At 44.2% G+C, this 23,417-nt stretch overlaps 1 protein-coding gene across 2 annotated transcripts in view; it reads right to left on the reverse strand.

The window, feature by feature from the left end:
- Positions 1-23,417, reverse strand: part of MCC (MCC regulator of WNT signaling pathway) — a 461,802-nt gene that overhangs the window by 72,111 nt on the left and 366,274 nt on the right. For both annotated transcript variants that reach the window (XM_012470094.3, XM_012470095.3), the window contains 3 exons: positions 22,215-22,357; positions 3,957-4,120; positions 1,438-1,644 (listed from right to left, as the gene is read on the reverse strand). In XM_012470094.3, the coding sequence (XP_012325517.1) occupies positions 1,438-1,644; positions 3,957-4,120; positions 22,215-22,357 (514 nt within the window). The remainder of the gene's footprint in view (positions 1-1,437; positions 1,645-3,956; positions 4,121-22,214; positions 22,358-23,417) is intronic.

The raw sequence follows: 23,417 nt of genomic DNA on the forward strand, positions 1-23,417 counted from the left end.
GTGGCGTAGGCTTTAGTGCTAAGCAGATTTCATCATGTTGCCCAGATAAAGCCTTTGCTGACTGGGATGATTTACACCTGCTGATGCAAGTATGGAGATTGGCATCCGATATAGCTGGGTACTGAAAATATGCTTATGCACGTGAGTTAAGACAAAATGGTGCTCAGATGAGTTGCAGCAGTGCCAGCCTTTTAATTATGACATTAGCACAAATGAAGAAGAGTTGATAACATTCAAAAATAGTAATTTCTTCCATATTTTTTAAATGAGGAAGAGTTTACAACATTCAAAAATGATAATTTCTTCTACATTTTTACATAATGGCAACTAAGAATACTTACATGTGGATTAAAAACAAAAAGATGTACATATGCTGGTCTTGCTGAAGAATAGAAGGCTGAGTTATTTACAAGGTATTTTTTATGGCTAAAGGAGCAAGAGCAATGGTGAAGGATGATGAGACCCACTAGATGTATTTCTCCCATTCTAAGTCAACTTTATCTGTATGCAAAATTACCAGTCAGAGCACAACTAGAAAACAAGCTTCTAATATTGCCAATACCGAAAGAGAGTAAAGCAAATCTAGTAATTCAAAGTGAAGTTCAGAGGGAATTGTCTGATTGAAGAGTTCACTGCTTCGCCCCCAGTCCAATCACAGATCAAACTCACAGTCAAACACAGAAGTGCTTATGGGTTCCTGGGATTTAAGACTCCATCGTGGATAAATTTAGAGTTTTTAATAATTCTGCCAAACATTTCTATCCTGAAACATTAGCTCCTTCAGTAATGGATATATGTCCTAAACAAAATGGTACTCAAACTAGTTCAGGCCCTAGGTGAATAGCAGGAATCACACATACACATCTGCAAACAGAGAGACACATCCATAATACACATACTTAAACAGATGCATATACACACATATATACATGCACACAATGTACAAGATATGGTGATTTTAACTTCTTATCTGCACCAGAAGAGATGACATTCTACCCTAGATTCACTCTAAGTAAATGAGAGCAGGTGCTATAAAGCTCAATAAAATTTTATACAAAACGTTAAAAGGGGAATATTCCATATTTCTTTTTCAAATTCTAAAAATACTATTAGTTTATCTTACAGAAGAACATTTTAATTGAGCTTAGAAAAGACGTGCTTACCCTGGAGAGTTGAGAATCATTGCCCTGATGTAATTTCACCAACCAGTCAGATTTAAGATTCCAGAGAAAAGCGTTTTTTTTAAAAAAATCTTACCTCTACACTTTAGCAATTTCAAACTACTTTTCTTTTAAGAAGGACTTCATAACAAGAAAGAGATGGTGATTCCCAAGATTACAAATGCCACAAAAACATGGTGCCCCTGGTGCTACACACCAGTCTCTCTCAGCCCCATGCCCGGGAAGGGCCTGGCCATGGTGGATGCGGCACGCTCACCCTCCTCCGGAGCCGGTCCCGCTCCTCCCGGATTGCATTCATCGTGGCCTTGGTCCGGTTCAGTTCCTCCTCTTTGCTGCACAGCATGGCGGTCAGGCTCTCATTCTCTTCCCTCAGCCCAGCGAGCTCCTTCTCCCACCGAGACCTCTCTTCAGCCAGGTTGGGATACAGGTCCCGGCCAAGCACCCCCTCAATCTCCTCGACTGTCTGTAAAACACAGCGCCAAAGAAAAGTCAAGTAAGTTACCTTGGAGAAAGGGGATGGGAAGAAAACAGGCTGAACAGGAGTAAATGTCCACAGAGGAGTGTGGACATCTAGAACCACTTTGTTATAAATAGTGATCATGACTAGGGACCACCCCAAAGTTATCCTGTCCCCAATTTCAGAGGAGGCTCTGTCACTTGCCTGGGGTACAGTCTGTGTTACCCAGCACCCTTCAGAGTAAGAAAAGCAGTGAGTCCTCTCCTGGCGGCTGAGTCTATCTGTGGTGCTAGCTGACACATCCACACAATGCTTATTTCCTTCACTTGAGTTCCAGAGTTGGTGGATACACACAACCAGGCAGAAGGCCATTTAGTGATCCTGGTAACGCGAGGACAAACGTGAGGTTGTAAACTGCATACAAAATCTAACTTGAAGTTTCCTAAATTATAGGCCTCCCACATGCCAACTCAGCGATAAGATAGGTCACATTACCATTTCCAGCTTTTAGTGCCACATCCAAATTCAGATAGTGCGAATGAGGTTCAGTCCCAAGATGTGAAAGACAAAAATAAACCTCATTGACACAGAAAAGAGGAAGCTCATTGTAGAGATTTCTAAGAGAGCAGGGATTTAATTAATCAATAACACAGCTTCGAACTGTAAAGGAAAATCCTAGTTGCACATTTTAAAAATACATTTAAAAACATTTAATAGAGAAGAAACATGAATAATATTAGGAAAAAAAGGAAGAAGTCATTCTGTTTACTCTTATAAACTGTTCATTCACATTTACTGTCCTTTGAAAAAGGAAGCACAAGCCAGTGGATAACGAAACAAGAGGGAGAATTACTATGCAGAGGCAGAAGGCAGTGAAGAGACGGGGTAAGAAACAGAGGGCTGACCAGGTGCGGTGGCTCATGCCTGTAATCCCAGCACTTTGGGAGGCCCAGGCGGGTGGATCACCTAAGGTCAGGAGTTCGAGACCAGCCTGACCAACATGGTGAAACCCTGTCTCTACTAAAAATACAAAAATTAGCCAGGCGTTGTAGCGGGGTCCTATAATCCCAGCTACTCCAGAGGCTGAGGCAGGGAGAATTGCTTGAACCTGGGAGGCGGAGGTCGTAGTGAGTTGAGATTGCACCGCTGCACTCCACCCTGGGTGACAGAGCAAGACTCTGTCTCAAAGAAAACAAAACAAAAAAGAAACGGTAGGCCTCAAATACTAAATAAGGGTATGTCATTCTTGGATGCTCACATTGGTTCTCAAATCTTGCTGACTTTTCCCCATGAGCTGCTTTGTCCTTCCTTTCAATCCAGAGACTCTTCTCCTACTTGGCTCTGCTCCAGACCCTGTGCTTTGTCCCTAGCTGGTTGGTAGAGGTCCTTGGCCTCCTCCTTCCCTCTCAACCCCATGGCTGGGGCTAGACCTAAGTTGTCATTACAATCAAATATAGGGTCTGGGAGATTCCAGAGAAAAAAATACCAGCAACTGCTTCTCCCTGCCCTGAACCACATCAACTACGTATTTGCAATTGAGATGAAGAAAGATGGAAAACCAGCAGTGTTATAAACATGCATCACAGTTTACCTTGTGACACCACAGTTCTTTTGTGCAAACCAGAATTCCTACTGATAGAAACTTGGTCCTGCATTTTCTCTTTGCATGGGCTACTCTCAGACTTTTAAATTTGAATCGCTATGCCCAGGCCACTAAGTTATGCCAAAGGAATATAAAGATACGATTTTTCTGAATTCAATAAGCCTTGACTTTCCCATCATTCACAATGAGTTTGAAGAGATGCAACAAATTCTTTTCACCTCCTCAAACAGCAAGAGGAAAACATGTTACAGGCGTGGCTGAGACCTGGCTCCAGTGTGCAGGGGATAGATGACTCAGTCAGGCCTGAACCTTCCTCCTTGTTAGCACCATGAATTGGTGACTCCTGAAATGATATTCTAGAGGCCTTATAGCTTTAATAAAACTTCCAGGCTAAACTCACAACTTAAGAGTGCTCTATGATGAACCACATTAAAATAACATGGTTCAATACTAGTAGTTGAATGGTTTCCAAGTAAATTGTCCTTTCTGCTGCAAAGCCATTGAACCTGAATGCTGACATCATGACTTTTTCTGAAGTAATTCAGCCCAACTAGAATTGACAGGGCCCCCTACACCATGGCCCAATCTATAGTATGGCTGTTACGGAAACATTCATCCCTAACAAGTATGTAAGAAAACTGCACTTCAAGAGAAGGACTGGACCATTTCCCTTACAGAACCTCCAAGGGCCTCACCAAGGGTGAGGGCAGTGTACCTTAATTGCCAGGTCGCAGTGCTCGCTGGCCGTGGTGAGCTGCTCGATGTGCCTGTCCACCTCGGCCACGGAGAGGCTGCAGCTGCTCTTCTTCCTGCCGCAGACGACATTCTCCAGCCCTGTCAGCACCCTCTGCAGTTCAGAGTTCAGGTCACTGCAGTTGTCTGCGAGTGAATGAAGACAAAATGTATTATGCAGGGCAACAAACGCTCTCTGTTTTGCTTATAGTGAGGGGCCCAGTCAGGTAATGGGATGGCAATGGAACATGACATTTCAGAGTTCACCACCAGCCAGCCTAACCTCACAGGCACTGCCTCTGAGGAGTGGAGCCAATGCAAAGCTCTTTTAATTAAGGAGTTTCAGATGATGGTCATTTTCTGAATTCTCTTGTCTTTTACTCAAAGCAACCACATCTTGAGTTTCTTTAGTAAGAACAAAGAAATGTCTAGAAGAGGCTGTTGGTACTAATAGAGCCTTCTGGTCAACCTGTGTGCTCAGTCACTCTGACAAGTACTAACTGTGGAAAAATCCAGTAACTTTACTAAATGTAAGAAAAAGTCTCAGAATGAGCAGAGACACTAGGTATTCTGAAAAACAGAAACTGTGCAAGAGACAGTCCTTGCTCTCAATGAGCCTGAAAACAGGACTTTACTAGGACAGAACCAATATGCTCTACCTTTGCAGTTTAATCCATGTTCTTTCATCAGGGGTAAAAAATAAACTGTTCTAACTAATTTCATCTTGTTCTCCACATAAGGTAACCAGTGCTAATAATTTGATTTTGACTTAAAAACCTGGGTTGCTTTGAACTGCTGGACATCCAGGGCCTGGTCAGAGAAGTAAAAAATAATTATAATGTGACCTAGATGTATCTTAGAAGACAGTTTTATTGGGGAAAAAAACTTCCCTTAAAGTCAAGTACAAATTTTGCAACCCGCTTTTTTGGATTCTGTATATTGCCATGCATTCGATTATTGTTGCAGGGCCGACGCTAACTGACAACATACAGTCCTTCAGAGTACATCCTTCCCCTACGTCCAGCCTGACCCTGCATGAAAGTCGCTCAGTGTCTTCCATTTCCTTCTTCTCTCCTGCAGGCTTCTCACCGCAGCTTCCATGTACTAACAAGGTCGACTGCTTTTGGGACTTACCTTTGGAAGACTTCAAGAAAACTCTTGGCACAACAGGAACAGGACTTCTCAGAATATTTTAGTCAACCTCATCTGGTTGCCTGTATCTGTAAATTACCTAAATCTAGAGACATCAGCCTAAGGCTTTCACTCCAACCAGTACACACAACTACTCCACCTATTCTCAAACCTGTTCCTTCCCGATCTCTCCCATCTCCATGAATGGTACCTCTATCCACCCTGTTACTCAGGTCAGCTGTGAGGCAACCTTCTATGCCTTTGCCTGAAATTCTAAATCCAATTCATCTTGTGACCACAACCTCCAAAACTGATCCCCAAACTGACCTCTTACTACCATCTCCACTGACACCACCCTGCTCTAAGCCATCATCCTCTCTCAACTGGACTGCTCTGACAATCTCCCACCTCCACTCTCCATGCGGTCACCAAAGTGAGCCTCCTAAAAGCAGAATTCAGAACAAGTTACTTTCTTAGCCCAAACCGTCCAATGGCTTCCCATCATCATTCATCTAAAGTCCCAACTCCTTACCAGAGTCTGTAAAACTCTGCATGATCAAGACTGATGTGCTCAGTTCACGCTGCACCATGGAATTCCCTGAGGAGCTTTTATAAACTATGCATGCCCAGGCCCCACCCAGACCAATTAAATTCATAATCTCTGGGGGTGGGGCTTGCACAATGGAAACTTGAGGTTCCTCAGGTAATTCTAATGTGCAGTTAGAGTGAGAACCACCCATCTGACCTTGCCTCACCCGTCAATCTTCCCCTTGTTCACGATGCTCCATTCACACTCCTGGACTTCTGTTTTCCCCTGGAACATGTCAAACTCCTGTCTGCTCCATGGATTCCTTTTCTTTTGCTATTTCCTTTGTCTAGACCGATGTTTAAAAATTTTAATTAAAAAGAAACACAAGCTTTTAGAGACAGGGTCTTGCTCTGTCACTCAAGCTGGAGTGAAGGGGTGCAATCCTAGCTCACTAAAGCTTCAAACTCTTGGGCTCAACCTAGCCTCCCACCTCAGCCTCCCAAGTAAGTAGGACTCCAGGCACACATCACCACACCCAGCTCATGTTTTTATTTTTGTGTAGAGATAGGGCCTGTATTGCCCAAACTGGTCTCAAACTTTTGGCCTCAAGCGATCCTCCTGCCTAAGGCTTCCAAAGTGCTGAGATGACAGGCATGTGCCACCATGCCTGGCCAAACAAATTTCTAAATATCATTCAGCTCTCAGCTTAAATGCTACCTCCCCAACAAGCTCTTTCCTATCTAAAGCATAGAGTTTCACCTCCTTCCTTGCCCTATCTTCTTATTCTATTTTTTTTTCATGGCAATTATCGCTATCTGATCTAACTTACATGTTTGTTTTTTCTCCTCTACTAAAACATAAGCTCCAGGAAAGAAGGGACTTTGATCTGCCTCATTATTGTATCTCCAATACAGAATAGTGTAGGTGATCAAATATTATTTTTTAAATGAGCAAAAAGAAACACATCGCCATTTATTTAAGAGACAAGAAGGCTAGAAACAGACTGTCAATTGCAGCATGTTTTTCTTTTTCTTTTCTTTTTTTAAGTTGGAGTCTCACTCTGTCTCCCAGGCTGGAGTGCAGAGGCACAATCTTGGCTCACTATAACCTCTGCCTCCTGGGTTCAAGCAAATCTCCTATCTCAGCCTCTCAAGTAGCTGAGATTATAGGTGCACGCCACCATACCTAGCTAATTTTTGTATTTTTAGTAGAGACAGGGTTTTACCACGTTGACCAAGCTAGTCTTGAACTCTCTACCTCAGTGCTTTTGTTCCTTGATATGAACCCTGACCTGAGCTAAGAACTAGGACACTCATCACTGCAGAGGCCCTCTGGAGATGGAGGCAGGTGGACACCAGCAGCTGGAGGTAAGGGACCCAAGTGAGGAGCAGCACTCCTCAAGACCACACCAACCAGCCTCTGAATGACCGTGTGCCCTCTGATATCGGTTTCCTGGTCTCCAGAGCTGGTATGAACACACTATCCTGGGTTATGTGCATTAAGCGCTCATGAGTGAGTTACTCATGAAATAGCCATTCTGTGCCGATATCCCTAGCGCAGGTCTACCTGATGCAATAATCACACTGCACATGTCTGCTGAGGGGCTCTCACAGCAGGGCTGGAGGGGTGGTAACAGATGCTTCCTGAGGGTGCAGCATTACAGGGAGCAGGAGGAGGGACTAGGGATGTGACCAGTATTTCTTTCTCATACTTTAACTGGCCAGTTGCTGAGCCCTGGACTCAGGCCAGAAGCAGAGTGAGAAGACGAGTAAGAGACTGACTTTAACTGTGAGAGACTCCCAGCTGTACAAAGCCACTGCCCCACCTCTCTGCTGCCCACCACTACTGTAAGGAAAGTAACCAGAGGCCAGGCACCATGGCTCATGCCTGTAAACTCAGCACTTTGGGAGGCCGAGGTGGGTGGATCACCTGAGATCAGGAGTTCGAGACTAGCCTGGGCAATATTGTGAAACCCTGTCTTTACTAAAATTACAAAAACTAGCTGGGTATGGTGGCACATGCCTCTAATTCCAGCTACTGGGGAAGCTGAGGCAGGAAAATAGCTTGAACCCAGGAGGCGGAGGTTGCAGTGAGCTAAGACTGCACTCCAGCCTGGGCAATAGAGCAAGATGCAACACTCCATCAAATAAATAAATAGACAGATAGACAGACAGATAGATAGATAGATAGATAGATAGATAGATAGATAGATAGATAGACAGAAAGAAAAAGAAAGGAAAGTGGCCAGGCACGGGGGCTCACACTTGTAATCCCAACACTTTGGGAGGCCAAGGCAGGCAGATCATGAGGTTAGGAGTTCGAGACCAGCCTGACCAACATGGTGAAACCCCATCTCTACTAAAACTACAAACATTAGCTGGGCGTGGTGGTGCATGCCTGTAGTCCCAGCTGCTCAGGAGGCTGAGGCAGGAGAATTGCTTGAACCCAGGAGGCAGAGGCTGCAGTGAGCAGAGATCGCGCCATTGCCCTGCAGCCTGGGGGAACAGAACGAGACTCCATCTCCAAAAAAAAAAGAGCACAGTACAGATGCAAGACAGAGAATTGGCAAGATGTGAGGTTATTTAAATTGATGCACAGACTCTAAAGAGCATCTGCCCTTCAAACTAAGGAGGGCTAATACATGCTTTCTTTGGTCTGAAGGAGCTGAATGTATAAAAATAAAGGTGGGGTGATGAACCCCACAAACTCCGGTTTGTGCTGGAGAGCTCTGTACTGTGTCTTCACGCAGGACCATCAGTGACAAGTTGGCACTTGGCTGTCTGTTGCTATTTTTCCCTATTTGGAGTCTCATGGGAGGACGAGGAGCTTGGGCGGCCTGGAGCAGGTACTGTGTCCCCTGTCAAGGTGCTACCTTATTAAGGTACCAAGCACCCATCACCACTCACCCCCAGCATCCACAAGGCTCCAGACAGGACAGAACTTTCAGAGTCTGTGGCATGAGGTGCCACAGCCGGTCCTAAGTACAGGAGTAGAGTTGCTGGATCATATGGTAATTCTATGTTTAACTAAAACAATGAAAAGCAATGACTGAAATAACTGTACCCCAATATTCATTGCAGCATTATTCACAATAGCAAAAGGTGGAAATAGCCCAGGGTTCCACTGACAGATGAAGGAGCAAAATGTGGTCTCTTAATACAATGTCATGTTATTCAGTCTTAAAAAATAAATAAACTTCATTTACATGCTACAACATGGATGAACTTTGAAAACCTTATACTAATTAGAATAAACCAGATACAACATGACAAATATTTTCACTAACATGAGGTATCTAGAAGAGACAAATGCACAGACAGGAGACAGAGTTTACCAGGGGTTGGGGTGATGGGAGAATAGGGAGTTATTGTTTAATGGCTACAGAGCTTATATTGGCATGAAAATGTCCTGCAAACAGGTGATGGTGATGGTCACATCAACTCTGTGAATGCCACTGAACTGTACACTTAGAAATGATTACCATGGTAAATTTCATGCTTATGTTACCACAGCAAAAATGATATAATACATGTATTTCAGTGAGTAAATGAGGAGAAAAAAGCAAACAGGCATATAAGAAATGGAAAACAGTAACCTTCAAGAATGGCAGTACATTCAGAAAGGATTTGAGGTACTGTTATTCAATTAAAAAAAAAGTTTTCCCCTGTGGGTTGGAGAGCAGGCAAAGGAAGAGATAGGGGAAATCTACGGACAAGGGGACGGAATGTACTCTTTAGAGAAACCCTGGCCCCCTGCCGTGCGACTCCATGAAGGGCAGCACTGAGGCAGGCCCACTGGCATTCTCCCTCAGCTTCTGCTGTACTTTATTTTTTATTTTAAAAATTATTTTTTTTTCAGAGACAGGGTCTCATTACATTGCCCGGGCTAGTACTGAACTCCTGGACTCAATCAATTCTCCCACCTCAGCTTCCCAAGTGGCTGGGATTACAGGCCTGAGCCACCTGTGCTGTGCTTTATGCATAAAAGGAAACTGTTTTATGTGCAGGAGACAGAGAGGAGGCCTTTGGTAGCAAATACACATTCTTTTATTTGTACTGTGCTCTTTCCAAAAAAGAATTTGAGGTTCCTTATCACAGGCAGCCACAAATAAGGGAAAAACACAGTGATGGGATCAGGGAAAAACACAACGACGGGATCAGGGAAAGGCTGTGAGCAATTGGAGGCTGACACAGCTGAGGGCTGACTCCCCCAGCTAGCCATGAGCTTCCTGGCAGCCAGAGCAAATATGAATTACCTCCTGACAGAAAGGAGGAAGCATTCTAGCTTCAGAAGGGAGACAATGTGTTTTTGGCAACAGATGCTAGAAGGATTTAGGTACACGGTACTTCATACGTGCTGTGAAAGGATGTGATGCCAGTCTCCTCAGCCAGCTTCACACATATACAGATTTCATACAGTTTCTTCCTACGCTAACCTTCAGTTAAAATTAAAGTTATAGACCATTCAAAGTAAAAGGTAAAGGGAACTCTGGGGAGTGCTAGGCTGACATAATCTTGGCACTCAGTCTTCACAGTTGTCTGGTAAGACTGAACAGAACCCAGAAGACTGGATGGAATGGACCTTTCCCTTATCCAGCAGATGCAAACCAGCCATCTGCAGCCAAAGATGTATTTGCTTATAGGTGGGGCTGTGGTGTCTGGCATGACCTTTGTTATTTTTAAAATAGTTTTTGAGTTAATTGTCAACATTTAAAAATCATTAGAATTTATGGCTATTCTTGTAAAATGAGAAGATCAGGCAACGCTGGACCCAGCTTCTCACACCACAGCCATCTGCGGAGGGGCCAGCCACTGATCCCCAGACTCAGCACGCCCACCCCACGGTGCTCCCCCACTCTGCCGGCCTTTGTCCGAGTCCGTGGCTCCTGCTGCCTTTCTTCTCTTTTCTAATGTAATTTTCCTCAGTTGGCCTCCTGATAAGAGCTCAAGAATACACACTCAGGTTATATTGTTCTAATGAGAACCAGGGGCCTTGGGTTTTTATGTTGCTGTTTGGGCAAAGACCCACATATGCCAGGTCCTCAAATAACGTTTTGTTTAACATCATCTCATTACAACATAGATGAGGGGGAGAAATGGATTCCCAACTGGGGCCACTGCCTGTGTGCAGTTTGCATGTTGTCCTCTCCCCACGGCTGTGTGGTTTATCTTTGGGTACTCCAGTTTCCCCTACTCCCCAAAGCTCTGCACGTTAGCTTCACTGGTATGTCTAAATAGGCCCAGCCAGAGAGAGACAGAGAGAGAGAATGAATGTGTGTGGCCTGCAATGGGATAGCGCCTGGCCAGGGTGGGCTCCCATCCAGCACCCTGAGCTGCTGGGACAGGCGTCAGCCACCTGCGACACTGACCTGGAATAAGGGGGTTAATTATCTTATATTTATTAATCTGCCCTAAATGTACACATAGCTCAAGTTTATTCCCACATTTAATATTAATAGTGCTTTGGGTCTCTATTTAGAAATTTAACATTTCTGTGACCACAAATACACTATAGGAACTTAACTCTTGTTTATATCAAGCAGCCTAGGGTAAAATGGGTATCATTACACATCATTTTGTTTAAAGTTGCAGGTTCCAGGAACCTATCAATGTTGTTGAGAACTTAACTGTACTTTGGAAATCTGGAAAGGAGGTAAGAGGATGTTCACGGCTATGAAAACTAAGAAGCCTAGTGAGCCTTCTTGCTCAGTTAAACACACACCAGTGGGCAAAGCTGATTTTCTTCTTTCTCACTCAGGCTCAGCTATGCCTACGCCCAGAGCTGACACCATTAACTATGGCAGAGTTGGTTCATTTTAAATCAGGTGTTAAAAGTTGCTTTCTTTAAAAAAAAGAAAAAGAAAAAAAAAACAAAACCAAGCCCTGTAAAAACCGTAACTCAAATAAAAATGCAGCTTCAACAGGGGAGATGTTACAAACCTTCCCCTGGTCCACCTGATTGCAACCAAGCAGTCCCCTCTTTACCAGAATGACTCTGCTCCAAAGTATGGTCCCAGCTTCCAAAAGCACGTGTTCCTGGGGACTGATCCTTGCTTCACGCTGGAGGTTAGGTATCTGCCTCGTTTGGAAGCCTTCCATCCTGGGTCTTTACTAAGCTACTTTGATATGATTTGGGTTTGTGTCGCAGCCCAAAAATTATCTGAATTATAATCCCTAATGTTGGAGGAGGGGCTTGTTGGGAGGTGTCTAGATCATGGAGGCAGACTTCTCCCTTGTTGGTCCTGTGAGAGTGAGTCCTCATGAGACCCCGTTGTTTAAAAGTGTGTAACGCCTCCCCTCTCTCTTTTTTCTCCTTCTCCGGCCATGTAAGATGTGCTTTCCTCCCCTTCACCTTCTGCCATAATTATAAGTTTCCTGTCATGCTTCCTGTACAGCCTGTAGAAATGTGAATCAATTAAACCTCTTTGCTTTATAAATTACCCAATCTCAGGTAGTTCTTTATAGCAGTATAAAAACGAACTAACACTGCCTTGAAATCTCATTTTCCAGGAAGCCTTTCCAGCCCTTTGACACTCAGCCCTAAAAGCTGATGATTTCATTCATTCAACAGTGTGTTCCCAGCTCACAGCGCTGGGCATGAAACATGTACTCCATAGACACTGGATGAGATGAACATGTAAAAGAAATGGAAGACTTTTTATAAGCCAGCTTTTTAAAGTACCAAGTTTTTGTTAATCAAGTATCATCAAATTTAAAACATATCAAATGACATTATCACAGCATGCTAAAAAGGCAGAAAGTTTTCAATTAAGATTCCCAAGGTATAAAGCTGTCAGTGAAGTTAGAGACATAAGCCACAGAGAATTGCGCCAGGCTAAGAAAGAGAAGCAGCTATAGGCCTGCTACGATGTGGGCTGTAGCGGGACTGGCCATTCACCGTATCCTTGCCACCTCCCGAGGGCAAGCACACACCACCCACCCCTCTGTTCTGACTGGGCACATACCGTGCCTGGTAAAGCAATTCCAAGGGGAAGAAAAATCTACACATCCTTTCATCAACAACACAGACCTTCTGTAAAGGCAAGATGTTATATCCCAGGGACGTAAGTTCAGATTCTGCTGTAGCTCTAAGGCTGAAACCAGGAGGGCTGTCACTTTCTTTTCAGCAATCCTCTGTACTCTGTATGCAGCAAGGCCCTCTTTAATTCCATCGAGGAACAAACACAAACTGAACAAAATAACATGAAAATTAGAAAACAGAACAGTCAGCTTTTAGGGCTGAGCCCCAAAGAGAAGATGGAAGGGTCTGAGAGGAAGGGAGAAAGAATATCCATAGAGGTTACCTTTTGTTTCATGTCCCATATTGCCTCTGTCTACTTACAAGAGGACTTATGAGAACAATGTTGTGGTAATTTAAAAACTCCTCAACATCACCTATAATGGACAAACTGACTGTAGGAACCTCCTGCTGTGAATGGTAATGAGGACCATAACCCACATGTGTTCATGCAAAAAAAAGAAAAAGCTAACCTTCAATCTTAGAAGAAAACAATCAGATCATCAGATTGAGGGGCATTCTATGATACCACTAACCTGACTCCCTCAAAATGGCAATCTCACAAGAGACAAAATGGAAGGAGGGAGGATCTGTTCTAGATTAAAAGAGTCAAAAGACATGAAAACTAAATATAGTGTATGAGCCTTGACTGGATCTAGGACTAAACAAAAGCAACCAAGGACATTAATGGGACAGTTGGGGAAACTTGAAGATGGATTGCGGATTGTCACTGCTGCATCAGTGGTGAAATTCTCAGGTTTATTATAGGAGAAGGTTCCTTCTTAAGAGGTTTATGCATATGTCTTTAGGGGATGAAGCATCATGATGTCTGCAAATTTTAAATGGCTCAGGAAAAATTTATACACAAACACACATGAGAGCAAGAGAGAAAAAAAACCAAAATGTGGCAAAATGTTAACAAGTGGTTGATTGAGATGAGTGGTTTATGGAGGCTTGTTTTAGCTTTTCTGTAAGTTTGAAGATTTTTAAAATAAAAAGTTGAGAAAACACATACCTCAACATTCTAGGCAAGAAGGTCTTATGTGGTCTGGATATGCTGCAGTGGAGATTTAACATGGAGACCACAAGATGACCGATTCTCAGTGCAGCCATCAGAACAAGAGTGCTCTCCTGCGAGTGTGTCTGCCACATCCAAACGATCACTGAGTACACAGGCACAAGTCGACAGGGACAGGAGGCAGAGAAATTCTAGGCAGAAAAGGGCAGGGTTTCTGGCGAAGCCCTACCATGAAGCCTAGAATCATGGCACAAAGTGAGAACATGCGTTCTTTTTTCCCCCCACTGGGATGCTGGCTTTTCCAAAACCACCCATGGTCTGCCCTGCCTCCTGTCCTCTATCCTTAAAAACCCTGACCCAACTGGCAGAGAGCAGAGAGGGGGAGAAGAGGAGAAGCTGCTGGAGGTCAGAGACTGTGGTTTGATGTTGGAGAGCAGCAGCTTGACTCCAGACCTATGGCTTGACAGCACTGCTTCGGAGAAGAGTCTGCCTGGGGACTGCCAGAATCCAGGGGAAGATCACCTTCTCATTCCATCCCCCTTCTAGCTCCCCTTCCTGCTGAGAGCCAGTTTTATTGGTAATAAAATCCTCCGTATTCACCACCTTTCAATTCTTTGTGTGACCCGATTTTTCTTGGATGCCAAACAAAAGCTTGGATGACACGGGTGTGATGCTAAAGGCTGTCACACTGAGCCTCTGCCCTCACTGGTGGAGAGCAACTGCCTCACATGAAAAGACAGAGGGCCCACTGAGCTGTTTAACACTAAGCTGTCCACAGATAGATGGCAAAGCTGAAAGAGCACTGTAACACATGCCCCCTGGGGCTTTGGGGGTTGCAGGTCCTCCCCTGCAGAAGTTGCTGAGGGCCATCATGGAGTTTTGCTCCTGCTGGTGCTCAAAAGCGCTTGGTCTGGCTCCTGCACCTGCTCACCTGCATGCTCCCTCTCCATCAAGGGGTTGAGAGCTGCAAGCTGAGTAAGCAAGGCACCCCTGTCAGGAAGCCTGCGAAGGGATCAAGGAAAATGTTCTATTTCGAAGTCAGGGTGAGGGGCCTGAGAAGTGCCAAATGCCACCCCACCACATTCTGACTCTATAGATCTCTGTGGTTCTTTTCTCAAAGCAACTGAGGCTGCGTTTTCAGGGCTTCTATTTTAGCAAAATCTTACCAGCTGGAGATTTGTTTTCATTTTCACTGTTGTCACTTTGGATTCCTGACACAGTTTGTTTCTGTGAAACAGCAAACTTGGTCGTAAATATGAAGCAATAAGGAAGATAACCTAACATCAACTCCAGGAAGCTGTCCTCAAGGCCTGTGAGCCTCTGCTGGCCTTGGTGCCCATCTAGGATCCCCCGCTGTGCTCTGCCACTGCACCCCCATATAACTCCCAGTCATCCACCTCCAGTCTCGGTGGCATTAAAGTTCTGTCAGTGGCTGCTAGAGAGCAAGGTTTTGATAACACATATGTGAAAAAAAGTGCAAATCTACATATAATCATTTTACTTATTTGATGACTGAGCACCTAAATTGGCACAGCTTTAAAATAAAAATGATACCCAGTTTTGCAGAAGATGGGAGGAAACCTTTGGGGTAGAGGCGGGTAGCAACTGACAACATGCAAGAAAAGACTTCATCATTCAATACCTTTGAGAAGTAATCCTGAAGAAATAGTTAGAAGCATGTTTAGAGGATAAATTCCAACCCCATTTTTGTGCCTCGGTGGCTCTCTGTCACCACTGACCACAGCCCAGCTCTCAGGCCTCACCCCTGCTCACTCTCTGCCAGGCTCACTAACCTCCAGTCCCACTGGCCCTTTCTTAGTGCCTGGGTCACCTGTGGCAGCTCCAGATCCCCTTTAGACAACCAGGCTGTCTCCTGCCCTTGAGAGCAAACAGTGGGTCCTCTGTTAGCACCTGTGGCCCTCATGCTAACAAGAGTGAGAGGATTTCCACGCCGCCACCAGGAAGGGAAGATGTGGTTTTGGCATCCAAATGTGATCTACACAATATTTCTCATAGCAGCAATGTTCATAGTGATGGCTGGGGATGCAGTAACACCACCAGCAAGGTCCCAAAGTTACTTCATGACACATTACATGGACTTTCTGAGGCTGGTTTCAGAAGCTAACCCTCCTTTATTATAATGCTGGTTTTAAGAAAAAATTATGTCATGAATTTCAAATAACCAAAACCAAATCAACCTTCTATTAGAAGACATGGCCTGTTTAGAAAATACAGACTGTTTATATTATTAATAGGAGTTCATGAATTCCAAGAATTGTGTGAGTAAATGCTATACATTAATGCCTTTCCATTTCCATCTCATACCCCAAGTCTCTTTTGGAAACTGAAAAGTTACGGAATGGCAGAATTTGGGGAAAATATTCCAAAGTAACACAGACTAAAGTAGAACAATAACCTTTCCTGCTCTCAACCCTGGTTACTCTAAGGAAGGTTCTGGAATGACTTTAGGGGGTTCTCCTCAGTCGCTTAGCTCTGCTACCATTCACAAACAGGTCTTGTTTGACCAGGCTCAGATTCCTGGGAGAAAACACACAGTCACAGTCACAGACAGTGCTCTAGTGAATCAATGTTCAAACTGTTAGCTGGTGCTCAGGGATAATCCATATTGTGACCCTCTCCAGAGACATTAAGCTGCCCAAATAAAGAAAAGAAAAAGGTAACAAAGAGCTTGGCCTGTTACATCAACTAATTAGGGTACAACTTTCAGTCCAGTCTAACCTTTTCAGTCTGTGGACTAGAGGATAACCGACTATCTAGCCACCTCATTCCTAGAAAAACCGAGTATTCTCCAGACAGCCTGCCTTACCTGTGCAAACAATTCTCTCCATGTCTGCAGAAACTGCTTTTGGAAGAGGCAGGGCTGCCTTTCCCTGCCCCGAGGCTCTCTCCTCACTCTGAGTGGTTGCTGGACACTTGTAAACATTTTTTTTCCTGAAGCCATTAAGCCTCATCAGCCACTAAGCCAGGAAAATCTGGCTTTAGCATTAAACATATTTCACAGTCACAACTGCACCAAAAAGCCAGGTTTCATGTGTAAATTCTTCCTTGGTTGCCCTCCAAAAACTACTCATAGAGAGGAAAAATCTAAGTGATCATACCAGCAAGCAAGGTATTCTAAGTATAGAATATTTAACATAAGGGTAGATTTCAACCCTAAGGGTATAAACCTAAACCCTGAGGGTATAATGGTTTGATATTTCAACCTGAGGGTTTGATATATAATTATATATAAAATTATATATAAAAATTGATATAAAATACATATATAAATAATAGTTTGATATCGCTAAGTTCCAGAAAAATAAAAATTTCTCACCCCAAATCAGAAGAGATCTCAAAATAGCAGAACGCTTCACTGGCTGTGCAAAGGCCCATACAATCAGGGATTTTGTTTGTTTTGGGAACAATTGCTCCAGAAAAGCATCGCTGTTGCATTAACAGAGGTGGGCAAATGATCAGCAGGAGGGGACACCAAAAATGCTCTAACATGCATGATGCAATGAGCCCGAGTACACACATCTGTGCTCTGCTCTATTGCAATACCCACAATCATTGGGTCCAAGTGTGTTGTTTCGATTATAATATGAACGGATACAAAATCTGATTACAAATGCTTCGCTATTAAGCCAGGTGCTTGTGATGGCACAGCTGCTCCCTACTTCCTCCATCAGCCCTGGAGACCTCAAAGGACTGCAGTAAGCAAACGACATCAACCACTGGCATGTTTTCAAAGAAAAGCCATCTATACAAACAGGCAGCAACCACAAAACAACCTGGCTGTGTGGCCTTGGACAAGTGACTTACCCTCTCTAAACTTCACTATCCTGATTTTACTGACGAGGAGACCCCCAGGGCATCCTTTGAGGTTGAGGATTAAACATGAGGAATGCATAAATGCTTGACGCAGAGTAAGTGAGCAAAGTGACTTAGCTGGTATATCCAGCCTCTCTTTTAACGGCGAGCCTCTGCCGGATGGAGGACATAAAAATTCTAAGCAATGACTCCTACCTTGGCCTGGTCCACTTAATTACCTTTATTTTCTGAACACCTGTGTGACCATTTTTGAAAAGAGGTAATTTTTTAAAAAGATGCAATGTGACAGAGGCTGAAACTTTTCTCCTTTATTTGACTGCTTAGGTAAATCAAAGCACTTTTTAATTGGATTGTTCCTCCAGGCTGAGAAGACAATGTCCAGGAACTAGTCTACTGAGGGGCAGCTGAACTCTGATGGGTGGGGTGTGAAAATAAAAGAAAAGTGCTTTTTGATGAAGCAAATAGGCTGGACTTAGTCCTGTTATCTTTGGAGATCGGCAAATATACTGCAGCAAATTCTGCAGCTCAAGGAAACCTCTGGGTTACTAATGCAGGTTTGCAAATACAGCAACCACAATGAAATGGCTACTTTTAAATGATTTCCTATAATGGTGCTTATATATGGAAGCTTTTTTCCCTATTGAAGAAATTTAATTGGAAAATGGCAAAGGAATAAAAAGAGGCAGATGGCCAGTTCCGATGAACAAACACACTGCGCCGTGTGAGCAGCCTTAATGAACTCCTCCTTATTGTGCCCAAGTCCTCCTGGGGGATCTAGCAGAGCTGCTCCTCCTCAGAGCACCCTCCTCCTCACCTGCTTCACCCCTACACCGCCCCGGATTCCTGCTCAGCTGTGACTTCTGGGAAGCATTCTTCCATGCTCCTGCCCGAGGGTATCGCCAGGGCCACTGCAGGCCTGCTACGGGGTCATAACTGCACTGTGAGGTCTTCCCTGTGGACCTATCTGCATCCTCCAAAGAACTGTGAGCTCTGGGATGGGGTTCATTCACTGCTGCTCAAGTATCTCCTATGTGCAGGCAACGCTACGCTGGTAACTAGGCAGGTGAAGTCCCTGACCGCATGGAGCCTGAACTCTGATATGACAGCCAGAAACACACAAGGAAATGAGTACAAACACAGCATCCACAGGGAGTGCTCCATGCTATGAAGGAAAATGAAGCAGGGAAAGGGAGGTCAGTGGCTCCATCAGAGTGAGGGATGCAGCATGACTCTAGAGGGGAGGGTGGGGGGCCTCCGTGGAGACAGCGGGTGAGGAAGGAGGGCTCCAGGCCCGACGACGGAACAGCCAGCACAGAGCCCCGGGGTAGGAGAAGCAGCTCAGGTTGGAGGCACAGTAAGTCAGGAGGCCAGAGTGGCTGGAGATGGAAGGAAAACAGGACAAATGGCCAAGGAGGAGGCCAGAAGCAGGGAGTGCCCTGTCGGCTGCGTGCTGAGGAATCGAGAGGTCACTCTAGGCTTGAAGGACTCGAGGGTGGGCGCACAGTGACCTGCCAGCAGGTTCTGTCTTTCATCCCCAGTACCTAGCACAGCCCCAAGTGCGTTTGCTGACTAAACGAAAAAAGGCTTCTATGTGTGGGCAGAGAACACGTGCCAACATGGGGCAGGGAAGGTCACTCCCCTCCAGGAACTCAATCTTCTCAGGAAAGCGGCTACCACAAGTCATAATTATCCTGTGTATTTTAAAATGAGAAACAGAGTGAAAAGAATGGTTTGGGAAAATGAGGATGCCCCAAGGCGCAGGCAAGAGGACACTGGCATCTGTGTGGGGACCAGGGCTACAGATGCCACCTCGCATCAGGAGGCCAGAGAAGTCCCGAAGGAATGACATCCATGTTAAGTGGGTTTATCCCTGCATTTCCCAAACTTATTTAATTAGGAAACTTTGTTGGAGTGCGAGTCACTTATTAATTCCATAAAATACAATTTGAGAGAAGCGAATAGAGGAATCAATACAGGGCTGACACTCTGCAATGATGAGCAATTTCGAGGCTGTTTAAATCTGTCTGGCTGCCTATGGCTGGACGACAACAGAGTCCTGAAGCTTGGGGCTGGAGGGTTAGAGATTTATGATGCCTGTATGAACTCAGCATGCTGGTATGAACTTAGCATGCTGGCATGAACCTGGCACATGCATGGTCTGGTTGTGGGGAACTGTGTGTATTATAACATAAAGCCCAGGGTCTGGCTTCAGTTTAGTTGGGGGAATTGTCTTCACTCCTCAACACACTACTGCCTGGCTTAAGCTGCTACCAATCTACAGCTCTCAATGGCTTTGACGCATTTTATTTGGACTTAGATGTAATCCAGACTTCTGATCGCTCCTTCCTTATTAGAGCCTCCTCTGCCCCACTGGCTTCCAGAACACCAGTCTCCTCATTTTATTTCTACATCTTTGGCTGGCTGACTGGTGCACTGGTTGATTACCTCATTTATCCATTCCCACTACTATCTTTAAAGACATGTTATGTGCCAGGCCCTTTGACTGTCTCTGAAGATGTACTAGGAGATGAAACAAACATACTTCCTCCTAGTGGAATTCAGTAGGAGAGTCAGTCAAGCAAATAAATACTATTACATAATTTAAAACGTCAATGTGATAGAAAGATACAATAGGACAATGACGGAGTCAGCAGTTACCATCTGCAAACACCCAGATGTGTCCCAGCTGCTTTTCTTCAGCCCAGGGTTAGAGATTTATGAAGCCCGTATGAACATAGCATGTCGGTATGACCTTAGCATGCTGGTGTGAACTTGGCACATGCATGGTCCAGTTGCAGGGAGTTGTGTGATTGTAACATAAATACACACAACTTTAATTAGTTCCCTAATTGAATAAAAAGCTCCTCTTGGTTTTTTAACTGAATACCTACTGCCTTCTGAAGCATCTCTGCTTGAAAACTTCAAGACACTCTAAACCCATGGACAAACAAAACACATGATCTCCACCTATCATATCGTTTCTGCCCCAAGCAAAACAAAACTCAAAGCAAAACCACCTGGTCCTACTTCTTATGTGCCCTATTGGCGAGTGGCCCTGTTGTCCATCTATTGTGCAAAACAAACTCTTAGGGGTATATACACCCCTCCACCTTCAATCAGTTTCCAGTCCTTCAGCAAATCTTGCCAATTTTACATCTTTCTTTAATCTCAGCTGCTACCACCCTAATCCTAGCAAAAATTTTGCCCATCTAGACTTCTGCAATAGTTTCTGAGCTAGCCTCCTCAACTCATTCTTCATCTATGGATTCTTTCTCCACACTACAGAGTGACAGATTCAAAATGCAAATCTGATTATCTCATTCCCTTCCCCCACTATTAAAATCTTTCGGTAGCCTCTTGTGGCTCTTTGGGTAAAGGCTAAACATGGTCTCTAGAGCGGCCTGTAAGGCTCTGCATGGTCTAGTTCCTGCCTACCTCTACAGTCCCCCTCTCACACCTCTGTGCCCTCCATCCATGACCATCTTCTGTCACCTTAAATGCGTTCCTCTCCCTCACTGGATGCTATCTCTTCCTTGACCTGCTTAATTCCAACTGATCCTCCAGATCTGAGGTCAAATGCCTCCTAGAGGAAGGCTTCTTGTAATCCTAGATCAAATCAAATTTCTTTGGATACACTCTAATAGTACTGTGTTCCATAATATTGTAGCACTTACAGGATTTTAATCAAATCCTAATATGTAACATTTGATTAAAATCTCTCTCTCCAACAAAATTTTAACTTCTGAGAAAAACTCACTATAAAACTCAAGAAAACTCACTATACGCACTCTTCTTTCTCCTGCTTCTTCTTCCATCTCTCCCATACATCTGAACGTGTCCTAAGATATGATGCTCCTCCCTCTTTTGACTCCACACCCGTCAACCACAGGGATCACCTTAGCTCAGATAACTTCCAAGCCTCTTCCCTCAACCTCGATCTCTTTCCAAATATCCAGGTAGGCAAGACCAGTGGTTTTGCAACATTTTGACTCAAGCCACAGTTAGAACATTCATTTGACAACTTACTACCTACAAAGAGGCAAGAAACAAATTTCATGAAACAATACTATCACTTGCTTTCCTATTTGCTTTCATTTAAAAAATACTTTTTCATATAATTTCAAGACCCAATAGTAGGTCACAACCTGCAGTTGAAAATACACTGTACCAGATATTTACACATGGGTATTTCTCTGCAACCTCAAACATAATATGACTATTTCCCAACTCATTTCTCAACGAAGCATCCTCACTAAGGAATATATGACCATTCTCTTAGTCACTTAGGAACAACACATTGGAGTCATTTTGGATTCCTCCTTCTCACTCAACCCAAGGAGTTGTTAGAACGTATAGGGGTTCTTCCACTGCAGTGTGTTGGCCCCCATCCCATCCCTTCCATTCCCACCATCATAGTTCAGATATCACCGTAACTTGGAATACTGAAATGGCCTTTTAAACTGGCTTACTATTTCCAGAATTTTCAAATGTAAGTGACTTATATTTGAATCACAATTGTATCAGGGCAGAAAGCTTCAGTTCCATTTTGACCAACAAAGTAATGTGTAAGGGACTGAAATACGTGTGACTTCATCCACTCAGCAAACTCCTTGAAAAATTAAATTTTAATTCAAGCTGCCTCACATTTATAAAATTTCTATTACAATTCAGAAACCAAACTCTGGCTTGGTGGTAAGGGCAGGCAGACTCACCCATGTCAGCAGTGACCATGGTAGACTGGTTTTCGGGGATGGAGACGGAGGTCTGGTCTTGGTCCATGCTTCGAGAGTCCTCGTTGACCTCGTGTTGACTCTGGCTGAGCTCTGATCGCAGTTCTGAGTACTCATCTTCCTCCCTGAGGAAAAAGGAGAGTTGGCCACCACTGAAAGAGGATATAAGATATCCCCCTAGAGAATATGTCTTTTAAGGACAAGAAAAAAACATGCAGAGGGAAAACAGATTTCTCCCCCAGGCCACATGGACCAGGATTCCTCTCAGGCCAAATAGATGGTCATATCTATGGCTGTGAGTGAAGCTGAAAGATTGCTTCTGTGTCCGTATAACATACCCATAGATCGAATGAGATTCATCTATCAGCCTGCAGAAACTCTTCCCCTCTAAAGATTTCCTGAAGAAACTAGATTTCTTCACCTCCTCAAATTCCGAGGGGAAAAAGAACTAAGACTAATAGCACTGAGACTACTGTGAACCAAGTAACTAAGAGTCTAGCACACAGCAACACCATGCCCCACCACCTGGAGGGGCCCACAGGGGCTTCCTTCTTAGAGGAGGCTGAAGGTTGGGGATAGGGTTGGAACTATGGGGAAACCAGCATCTCATCAGTGCAGATCATACTAGACTTTTTTGAAAGGTGTATGGATCAGCATGTCCAAGACAGACTAGGCTTCCCCAAAGAAAGCAGGTGGAATTAGAGGGTAGGAAGAGACAATGTAACGGGGAGAAAACAGAACACTGAGTGAGAAAATACCACCCAACGGTCTATTTCCTTTAATTTGCACATGAAAACAAGAAGACAACATTTAAACCCCACTGGGTTTTATTTGTATACACACATCTACCTCTTCTCAGCCCTTCAGCCTCTAGTCTCTCCATTGTACTATTAGCAAGCTGGGAAACTTAGAATTGCAATATGAATTTCAGAGCACGTGTACTGTCTCCTACCCCCCCCACCACCATCACCACACATACACTCACCACAGTCATGGAGAGAGCAAAGTGAAACCTCTTTGAAAGACCTATTTTGCAACTGAGCCAGGAGGGGAAACTGTCAGGGGATTTAACTGGGAGTAGAAAGCCCACTCGGGTCTGCTCAGCTTCAAGGGCAGGGTGTCTGTGAAGAAAGCTAGGAATAGGAGAAATCTTCTCAGCCTGGAATTCATTTTAAGTTGTCAACA

Source organism: Aotus nancymaae, unplaced genomic scaffold (genome assembly GCF_030222135.1).
Source record: "Aotus nancymaae isolate 86718 unplaced genomic scaffold, 86718_ANA_hifiasm-v0.15.2.pri h1tg000014l, whole genome shotgun sequence".
NCBI classification, from domain to species: Eukaryota; Metazoa; Chordata; class Mammalia; order Primates; family Aotidae; genus Aotus; species Aotus nancymaae.